This window comes from Euwallacea similis, chromosome 16 (assembly GCF_039881205.1).
Source record: "Euwallacea similis isolate ESF13 chromosome 16, ESF131.1, whole genome shotgun sequence".
In the NCBI taxonomy this organism is placed as follows: Eukaryota; Metazoa; Arthropoda; class Insecta; order Coleoptera; family Curculionidae; genus Euwallacea; species Euwallacea similis.
Window position 1 is genome coordinate 100,909 of NC_089624.1, and position 11,557 is coordinate 112,465.

An 11,557-nucleotide genomic window follows, 5' to 3' on the forward strand; every position below is an offset into this window, starting at 1 on the left:
CCAGTGCAGAAAGTCGGTCAAATATGAATACGTTCTGACCTTAGCCTTAGTCCAGTAGAAATTAGATTCGGAACAGAAAATTTGCGTGAGAGACATTTTACAGCAACTGAGTATCTTGTCACGTGGTTCTTGCCCTATTAAGGCAAAACAAACTTCATATTTCCAGTAAAATATACTTTAATTAAATACATTTGCCTAAACCCTTAATCCCATCAAGAAATATAAGAATGGCATAAATAGCTAAGAGGTCATTACAAGTTAAGTTTACATTAAATATACCTACTGGTAAAACAAGATAAAACTAAATAGGCTGCATTCTATGGTTTCCTGGAATGCCGGAAATTCCTGGATTACAAGTTTGGTTGTAGTTTGACGGAGGAAACGCAAAAATGACAGATCGGATGAGTCCGTCTCGTACCGAATCGCCACCTTGGCCTTGGGTGAAAGTAAACTTCACTCCGTCACAAAGGGATAGGCTAGGATAAGTTCCAATTGGATAACATCCAACTTTGTTTAGAACTACTCCCACTTTATATTGCTGTAACAAAACAACAATATATATATGAAATGTTTTCGCACGTAGCGATATGTTAGAAGAAGCTGATTTTTTGACAAAATATGGTAAACACAGAACTTAAAATGATGACTCGTATTGAAAATCCAAAAATACTTATATTCGTACATATTTCATCGTAATCAAATGAGGTTTTTAGAAAATGATTACACTATTTTCTTTTTTTTCAATACCATAATTTTAAAATATACAACTTACTTTGTTTTTTTGAATATACACCGGTCTATTGAATGAGATTTCGATTAGTGAATTATATTGCACCCTACTTGTAAAGTGAGTATATGTGAGACGACTGCCTTCTGCATCAAGCAGATGTGCGTAAAGAAGCTCTGCATACACCAAACACGCAGCATTTTCGTCATTTATCGGTGTCTGGGTCGGAATCTACAAAATGTTAGTTGATTGATAGCAAAACAGGTTTTGCTTCGTAAGTTGAATCCTTGATATACCTGAATTCCATAAACACAAATGTTTCTATCGCACATAAAAGTTGCAGCGCAATCCAGGACACTCGTATTCATACATTCCGTTTCTCGTAACAAAACTCTATTGCAGATCAGCTTTTTTGACGCTTCATTGTTTGCTTCCCCTACTAGAGAATTTAGTTTTAAAGTGGATGTTCTGGAAGAATCTTTAACTGTAATTTCTCTCTGAAACAAAAAGGAATTAAACATTTGATTTTTTCCAAAGTCATAATTTAATTTTAGTTTATTCAGCATAAATAATTTATTATACATATTGTAAATTAGGAGAGTACATGATGGGTGTATATATTTTACATGGAGTCTACAAAGTATATTTTTATAATGTGTAACATATAGGAAAAGATTCGATGGCTAGCAACCGCATGGTTATAAAGAAGTACAGCAAATGATGTAAAACATACCAAAACGCTTGTTTCCCCAAACCAAAAAACTCCAAATATTGAGGTTTCTTATTTTACATATATGGATTACTAACAGAAAATGGTTTCGCATCCACATTGTCACTTTTTATCTTGTATAAATTTTGGCAAAGATTGCAAAATTTATGAGACAATTTTTAATATCCTGTAGCTGTTACTAATTTGACCTATTTTTTACATATCTACATTCACCAGAATATTTTATCTAAGATAAGACCATTCAAAATTTTGTTTATTGGAAATGGCCAATATCTTTATAAGCTTCTTTCATTTGGCACTTTGTTGTTTACATTTCACAATTGTAAAATATTAATGTGTTTTTATAATTCGTATTAACCTAAAAGCCAAATTATTAATATGCTGAGAGATGTACAGCTAACTTAAATTGCAAGTTAATTACCATAGAACCGTTGAAATAGAACCTGGGTATTTGCCAGATACTTTGTTTTTTTGGAAATTAGTTTGGTTTGAATGTTAATAGTGTATTAGTAATTTTTTCCTTCTGTTAGTTTGGGTTCGCTTGTTATTCTAGAGTGAAATTATGAATGTGCTTTCATTCTTAATGGCAAATTAATAGTCATAGAAAAAAATATGTTAGCAATGCTCAACATTTTTTATTACAAAGTATTATTATGTGTGTGAGAATTAAACATATTTGAAGATATCACAAATTCTGTAAAGCAAACTTGCTTAGCAGAATATAGTCACTTGCTGCATAGGTATTATAAACTATAAGTCTGTCATACTCACATTTTATGCAAAGAAAAATAAAAAAAAATTATTCTCAACCAAATTTGGCTAATTCAGAAAAGCTATTTCTTATCCAATTCTACACCATTTCCTTCCATCCAATTATTTACTTTTTCATAAAACAAATCTTTTGTCTCGTCATCATTTGAAAATGACTCATCCTCTGGTGAACTATTACTATCTTCCCAAATGTCTAAGAATCCTTGACCAAAGGTACTTTTCATGTTTTCTTTGCTGTAGATTGACTGGAAATGTTGAATAAATTTTGACAAGTTTTTTTCTTGTTTGTGAACAATACTCTTTTGTTTAATGTTTTTTAATGGTGTCTGTAAATTTAAAAATGCATCCCCCATCTGAACAAAATGCGTTATGTGTAATGGCATAGTTGGTTCTTGCAACTTTAAGGCCCAGTCACAAAACTGATTTATGGCTCTGGTGTTATCAAGGTTTCTATAGCAAATTTCCTGGCGGAAAATATCTCCAATTGAATTGACGGAGTATAAATACAAATTATTATTTCTCACAATAAACTTTATCCCAACTGTCAAGAAATCTATTCTTTGATATAAATTTTCTTTAACAATAAGCTGAGGATTCTGTAATATTGCCTCGTTTAATGTAGTTTTTATTCCAGGAACCTTACATGGTAAACCAAATAGGACACTTCCACTAAATAAGATTTTGTCTTCTTCTAAATGGCTGCCCAAACATAAATAAAAATCACCATCATGCAAAATTGTATCAATTAAATGTGGTGGGTGACTCAGAGTATGTGAAAAAGTTTTAAAATCCTCCATTTTTTTAAAATCAGTTCTAATCACATAGTGTCTGGATATCAAGATTAAAGTGTCTCCTAATAACTTAAAAGTACATAATTGATTGCAAATCATTAATTTAGGATCAAAAGTTTGCAAAATGTTTTGTGACATATAATCAAAAATCTCAAGTGAGAATTGGTGCATTAACAGCACTTTAGTTTCCTCATGAAACTCAAATTGCACAATATTATTAGACACCTGTTTATTATTATACTTGAAAACGTTTTTCTGGGAATGAATGTTTTGAATGCAAAATTGATTACCATCAAAAATTAAACCTAGAAGTTTTTTGTTTTTAGCATTTAATTTCACATCAAAGATATGTTTATCAAAGAATAAATTGAAGGCTGTAACTCCATCAGGCAGGTGACATATTTTAAAAACTGTTACAGAAAATTGATCTTGCAGCAGAACATATGCTTCATTATCAAAACTGTATGTGTTTACAGAAATTGATCTTAAATTACTATTGATTGTAAATTTGTAATCCTCTCCCTGAGTATCTATGTTCATAAGTTTTAGAGTTCCATCAAAAATTGGCCACACAAAATAACAAACTGAATTCACTTTTACTATGTCTAACACTCCATTTTGGTTTATGCCAAAATATTGATCTGGCTCCTGAAGTTGATACAACTGCAACAACCTTCTTGGCATATATTTGTATTTTGAATCACCTAGTAATTTATCTTCTACTTTTTGTATTAACTTGCTTTGCCGAGCATCTTTTAGGACATCTTCGTATTTTGATCTTTCTCTTAAGATTTCTTTTATTGGATCTTTAAAATTATCAGGAACGGGCAAAACTGGATTCCCTGGACAAGGCAAACCGCAGCTTACACTGGTAAAAGATCTATCTGGTCCAGTAAATAAATTATCTTCACTAAAGTCCACAAACAGATTATGTGGTTCCTGCTCGACTTCGGCTTTTCTGTAAGGTGTTGACGCTAACAACATTATGGTTAATATTTTATCTATATCTATTGAGTTATGACAAATACAATAGAAAGTCAGGAAATTGCTAAGGCAATATGGATTAGAGGAAATTTGTACTTTTAAATACTCTTAGTAATTTAGTATAAATTAGGTTATGTATGACTTCATTTCTAAATGTCAATTTCAGAACCGTTATTAGTCGGCTAATGGTAATGGTGTTTTCGTTTTTACATTTTTTGTCACTAGAACGCGAAATGGTTACAGATTCAAAAAATGATATATCGAAAGACCCTCAGTTTCCGTACATTTTCATTTCCTATGGCTTCATATCAATATTTTCACAGCAACAAGGCAAAATAAATATCATCTTCCCAGGGGTCATTTCGGTGACAGCTGTATAGAATTTGGAAGTTCTAAGCAATAAATTCCCTTTTTCACTAATTGTTGCACTCATTAAAAAGTACTCAATATACAAGGTCACTCATATCTGTTCTGTACAATTTAGATCTCGAAAACCGTACGAGAACCTAAATCGAGTAAAATGAGATAAACTTGCACAATTTTATGCCCAATAATACTGTGTTTTAAAACTTTTCTAACTGATAATGAAGAAAATTTTAACTTGTTTCGAAAATGTTCGAACAAATTACATAATTGATAGAATAGTTTTTATTTCTCCCTCAATAGATATTTCATTAAATTTCAATTTTTTATAGCTACTTTTTCTTCTCTAATATTATAATAATCAGGTACAGTTTTTTAAATTTAGACATGATATTTTTAATAAATTTTTGAAAGCCTTAGTTCTACTGAATGAAATCTTGTGTTACACTGTGCATTAAGTACATGCTTCATTTTTAAAAAGATATTGAGTCTCCATCCAAGATTATTTATATTTTTATCTTCTCAAATAAACTGTATATTTCATATAAAAAGTTCATTTGTCTTTCGATACTCATAAAAGCACTAAAATTTCCCGAATTTGATGAATAAGTAAAAAATTAGTCAATGTTTAAAATTATCATTTGGACATTTAAAAAATGAACGTCCATCGTTCTCTTTATTTAAAGTAGAAAGTTCAACTGAAAAATAATTCAGTAAGTATTACCTTGATTGCAAAAAACGCATTGTATGAAGCATTGTTGTAAGATAGCTATCCTTCAATTAGAACAAAAAATGAACGCCTGTACCCTTATAAAAATGACAATTTGTGAAATTTAATACATAAATAATTAAATATATCTATAAAGCAATGTGAAACATCATTATGACATGCAGGCAGATTAATCGCATATAGAGGGTGTTCATTAAGTATGTAGACAAACTTTAAGGGGTGAATCTTTGAAGAATTTTAAACACTCATGAAAATGCCCCGTTATTGTTGAAAAATGTAATCAAACAACGAAATAAAAAACTTTGTTTGAATACCTTATATATCGAGAACTTAATCATTGTCGACACATTAATATATGTATATAAGTTTCGATCTTAAAACTCTTTAAAGATTAAATCTTTAAAGTTTGTCTATGTACTCAATTAATACCCTGTGTGAAACAGCTTTAATTTTATATTTACAAAAATATACATATAATTGGAAAATACGAATAAAAAAAGAAAATTATGAGTAACGTGTTGACTAAAAATCACGTATTATTGTAATCTCCGCCCCCTAGAAAAGAGAAACATACATATAACAAAAAATAAACCATATTATATTCAGATTAACTTGCTATAACAGAGTAGAGAGCACACAGTTGACTAGATAACAAAGACTAAGCCATGCAATTATACACCTAATAACCTAATGCTAATATCTAATTTTAAGACAATAATGACTCAAGTACTCACCCCTGAGAAAATCGATGGATGCTGCAACAGAAAAAAAAATTGCTAAATAATTCCTTTCTTTTTGCATAAAAAATCTAAAGAAGAACATAGTATACCACGCATCTAGTACGAAAAGTGACATTTTCTCGGTCCATGATATAAATTTAAAAGCATTAGAAGCCGAAAATATGATTTTCGCATTTCTCCATCATATCTCTGGAGGAAGATGCCTTTTACTGTCCCGAATGTTGATAGCCTCATATCGGGCTTGAATTATTCGAGGTAATAAGAGTAGCACTTTCCTCTGTAATTTAAATAATTATTACTCTGTGAGTACCTATCCTTACTCCCGGAATAACGGCGTTTCTTAAATTATTAACTACAAATAAATAATGACAGTTTTCTGATAAACAATCGATGAGTTTCTGATGTAGTCCGTCTTTCAGTAAGGTATAGAAAATAAAATACTTACATAAAATTGGTCAAGCCGCCTTTTCCTGCGGTCTTTACATGTAGTGAACCCTTCCGGCAACGGAGTATTCGAACTTGGTGAACAGATATTCATGAGAACTGAGAATTTTTCCGATTCGCTAAGCAGATTTGATTTACCGGGACCGTCGGCAAATTGTTGCGGTGATAAGGTAAGAAATCTTATTTTTTTAATAGCATCATGAATGGTGGGCATTCCAGAATTACTGCTGGCTTCTCCAGAAGCATGACCTAGATGGAAAAATATGTTGAGAATAGAGTATGCGAATAAAATTATGCGAGGTGTTTCAAAATTTAAAAGAAAAAATAAGCATCAAAGAATATCTTGCAATGAACTCATTTTGCCCACTTTCATAAAAAATAATAAGGTGCAAAAAAAGTAAGTTTGCAAGTTTGAAAGTCACTGACCTTGAAACACTCTCTAGATTTGCCTACAACATATAGATTGTCAAAAAAACTTCTATAGATCTGAATATATGTTTTACTAGCATTTGCGCGTTAACATAAATTTTGCGCAACTAAGCCACATTTAAAACTGACAGATAATACACACGATAAACTACACCAGTGTCAAAGTTGACAAGTTCAGCCCGACTTAGACCATCAGCATATATTACTTTTATAGGTATTTTTTTTGCAAAAACATCTCATTTTATTTTTATTTAAGGGTCCAGAACCTTAAATGAGTTATTCAGGATCGATATACATAGGACCTATGTCACTTCATTAAACCGGAATGAAAACCAAGATAAATGACAACATACTGATCATGTGACAAGCAATAAGCGTACAGTGTGTTGCGATTGGTTGAATGAAAACAGCAAACGCGGCTTTTATACCCATGGGGTATATTAAAGAAATGTGTAATCAGTCGACGAAAAACATGTTATGGTACTTCCAGACCGTTTTGACAACCTGTATACACGAAAACAATGAAAAATAGAGTCAAAACAATTACCTAACCCATCGTCTAGCCTAGGAACTTTCGCACCTGGAATTTGGTTATTCCGTGAAGCGTATCGAGAAATTGCCGCAAATAAATCTAATTCCGAATTAACATTAAGTTCCTCTTGTTCCAACACTGTTATTACAGTGGTAAGTTCCACATCTTCGAAGGTCGTTTCATTAAGAACTTCTTGAGTTTGTTCACAAATAATCTGAAAAGACATTTACACAATAAATAAATTACAACATTCGCTTGTGAATGAGAAATAAACTTAGAAACAACCTGAAAGCTTCGGCATGTAAATAAAAATATAACGTAGGGAAGAATTCTCAATAAGATTTTTAAAGAATTTTGGATAAAAACACATGTTGGGCTACAAACTCACTACTTCTCTACTGTGAGATTTCTTTGCAAGTAGGTTTACTTCAAATTATAAAATTGAGACTTCAAGAACTTTTTATTTCCAGCACGATTTCATGAAGCTATTAGTGAATTTTGCTGAATAAAGCTTACCTTTATGCACTTTGCCATCAACTGTGGTTCTTCAAAAAGCTTAGAAAACTCATAAGCCCTGCAGGCATTTTTTGGGTGTAAATCTGACCATAAGTATGTGGTGCATTCTGTTAATAAATGAGGCAACATATATTTCTTCGCTCCGTAGCATAATTCGCATGCTTGATCAAAAGATGTGAGGTTTATTTTGTCGGTATAGATGTATCTATAATAAAGATTACTCATACTTTCTTCATCTGTATTTAAACTGCGTCAAAGCTGTAAATATATTGACAAATGAATACACCTAGTTTTTACTTTCTACAATTGTTAGGTCTGTTACCAATATAACATTACGAGGTGAAAATTTTACAAAAGGAATTAATTGTGGACTTTCGTCTACTTTTCCGAATCAATAGATTTTATTTGTGCTTGGTTAATACAAAATATTTCTACTGTATACTAAAAATAAAAACTTACTCAAGAAGAGCTTTAAATGCCTCTGGTTGAACATCTAAAATGGCAATGGGATCCCTTTCTGGCATGCCCCCAAAGAACATTGCTTCAAATACAGGACTAGACATTGCAAGAAATAATTTATGTCCATCAAACACCTGCTGACTTGGTTCAGAGCCAACTATGAATCTGCAGTCGCTCCATAGTCCTGTTTCTAGCAAGTGTTCACCCCTTTCCTTTATCAAGTGCTTGGTGATTTGCCAGTCACAAGGTAGTTGTGCCACACTCATCTGAAATACATCAGAAGCTATTATTTGGATTGAAAATTGCGACAAAACACATTTTTTTAAATATCAAAATGGCACTATGGATAGTTCTCATGTTTTTATTGTTGCTCAATTAATTTTAATTTATTTTAAAGGGAGATGGGTACCTAAAATGCTATAATAATAAGTTAGTTTAACATTAACATTTAATTTGAAAAAAGCCGAACCATGTGTTTAGATTCATATTGTTTATTCTTCTTATATTAAGGTAATTCAAGAATTTAATACACACAATGTTAAATGTCTTAGACCCCTTGTTATTGATATTGTATATAAGTTCATCAATTGTGCATAATTCCTTCCCAAAACATTACTGTCGTTCCTTGACAGGGAGCAACCTCCTGAGGAAAATTCAATCTTCATTGACGACCTGGTTCCCTCCAGAATTCATTACCTAAGGTCATCACTTACAATTCAATTCTGGTTTCATTTGTGAATAGGGCCCACCACCACTGCTACAACTGCCAATCTCTATGGTTATGCGTCCACTGTAAGTGAGTGACTTGGTGTCTTGGACACGGAGTAGGTATACCTTCTTGCACCAAAATTTGTTTGATGTAGTCTTCTTCTTATCATAAAGGTTGATAAAATCAGTGAAACGTACATGGAACATGATTTCTAAGGGCTACAGCTGAATCATGCTGATATCCATTGGCATAGTGGGAAAAGTACTGATTCTCTCTTTCATTTAGAAACTGTACTTTATTTCGACTGTGCCAGTTTCTTTATATTTTTGAAGAATTTGAATATCGGATGATCTTGGAATTTCTAACAGTCTGTGTATCTCATGATTTGAAAGACAGGTTTATGCAAGGCAATAATTCTAACACTATTAAACATGGAGATTTCGTGTCTTGACATTTTGCATACAACAATACAATATTTACAAACTTAAAAATGTACTAGAAACTGAATAAAATTAACGATTTTCTTATGAATATCTATACAAATTGGAAACTCTTCTTATCTTCTGATGTTTACGAAGTTGTTTGTTAACAAAATAATTTTACTTTTTGCTAGTCACCAAATAACAAAACAATAATTATTCAAATCTTTTTTATATCAGGGGTTTAAAATTTTCAACATTGTGTTTAGTTACTGTCTGTATTTTATATTAAGATCTCAATTTAGAAGATTTTGCAGGATCATTAAATATCCTCAATATATACATGCCATTTTCACAGAGGCTTAATAGAATTAGAATACACATGTAAAATGTATTAACCATTTTATTTAGTAGTTATTTAAATAAAATGGGGAGTGTCTTAGACACCTAATAAGTTCTTTTTCATTAAGCTGTCACGATGTCTATCTGAAAATATAGATATTGGTGTTGACTATGTTGAACTGTTTTTTTTTTTTATTAAAATATATTGTAGAAGAAAGGAATTCAGTATTCACTAAGTCTCAACTTCTTTTGAGAAGTTTCTAGTCCAGGGAGACATAATGTTGAAAATACAGTACCTATCTACTTCCAAAAATTATGTTGTCTATTATTGCTTTCATATGGATAGACCTTTATGTTATATGTTATGTGCTGTATAACCCAGCTTGATAAATGAGATTGAGACAGAATGATCTAAAATAGTTCTAATTTTTGTCTAATTAGATACGTATATATTTTGATTAATGTTGCTTTCCTATTGTGCAGCCTTGTAAAGGGAAATATACTAATAATATGAAAACAAAACTTACACTTTTCTTAAAAATAGAACTTTTCAAGCTGTGGGTTTCTTTCAACTTATAATATTATTTAAGAATTAATAATTAATGGTATATTACCTACTTTATTGACAAATTTTTGTATTTACATAAATATAAAAATATTCCAAAATTTCCAAATACCAGATGTTGAAATTCCAAACAAGAAGTTATGGAATGGAAGTGAATGCAGTTCGTAGTAGTTAGCACGCGCTTCTCTGAACGATTCAACCTACTCTATAGGTGTAATCAGTACAACATTCAATTGACAACTACTGTGAATGCTTTCCTGAGTAACTTCATTTGACAGATGACGAAAGTGACAAGAATAGAACTTTTGTTGGTGTTTATTTTATGTTGTGATTTGTGTTGTGATTAGGATTTGTGACTTGTGATTTTCAACTTTAACTTTTCAACTTCTTGACCCTTTTGTGATATTACTAATTTGTAACCGTGAACCAAAAAATCTTATAGAAAATGTCGAAACTCTCGCAAAAGTCGCTTGATAAAAAAGTTAAGATAGTTAGTTCTTCAAAAACTAAGCAGGGGACCTCTCCAGAGGGTAACCAAAGTGAAAACATTAGTAAGTATTCAAAACACTGCATCCTACAAGCATCTTTCTGATTGAGTGTCAATTTGTTGCAAATTGTTTATTAAGTATAAGACAGAGCAACCTACAGACTTTTCTTCAATTGACTATTTAGTGTTTTACTTAATTGCCATATATAAATGCGTGTGTGCGTACATTCATCAGTTCTAATGGGCTGATAAATACATGCATAATAATGGTGCACCCCAAAGTGACAAAATTATCAGTTGACTGTTTAGTATGTAGTCTGCGAGAACCCTAATAATTTTGTTACATATTTGAAGTGTGTTATGGTCAATCTTATAAGATTCAATTCAATTCAATCAAATCAAAACTTAAATCTAAGGTTGAATCAGTGATATTTACATAATTAATATGATTATTGAAAGATAGAGAAAGACAAGACTTTGATGACATATGTTATTTGACACTGGATTCAAAAAACCTAGTGGAAGGAACAGTCTATCCCTGTTATATAAAGGTAGATTCCACCAAAACTAGTATATACCTGAGTAGTAGTAGTAACTAGTATTCCATAAAAATAACATTATTCTTATGGGAGGGTTGAAGTGCCAATTTTGATTAAACAGAGTTTCATAGAACTGTGCCTTTGTAACAAAACTCTTTTTAATTTAACAATTTCAAGCCAATGATATCAAACAGCTTTCTGCTAATTAAACTAGGTTTTATCATAATTTTCATGAAACGTCATCTTGGAGTGTATCAATTGTCCCACTATCAACCATCCA

General features: G+C 31.3%; 1 protein-coding gene across 1 annotated transcript; it reads right to left on the minus strand.

Annotated features, from left to right (window-relative positions):
- Nucleotides 1–159: 159 nt before the first annotated feature.
- LOC136413924 (uncharacterized) lies at nt 160–10,388 on the minus strand. Its single transcript, XM_066397688.1, has 9 exons — nt 10,214–10,388; nt 8,217–8,482; nt 7,758–7,962; nt 7,257–7,455; nt 6,282–6,529; nt 5,831–5,851; nt 1,024–1,224; nt 773–958; nt 160–538 (listed from the first exon to the last, which is right to left on the minus strand). The coding sequence occupies exons 2-9, from the start codon at nt 8,480–8,482 to the stop codon at nt 302–304; spliced, it is 1,563 nt and encodes a 520-aa protein (XP_066253785.1). The 5' UTR covers nt 10,214–10,388; the 3' UTR covers nt 160–301.
- Nucleotides 10,389–11,557: the final 1,169 nt, after the last annotated feature.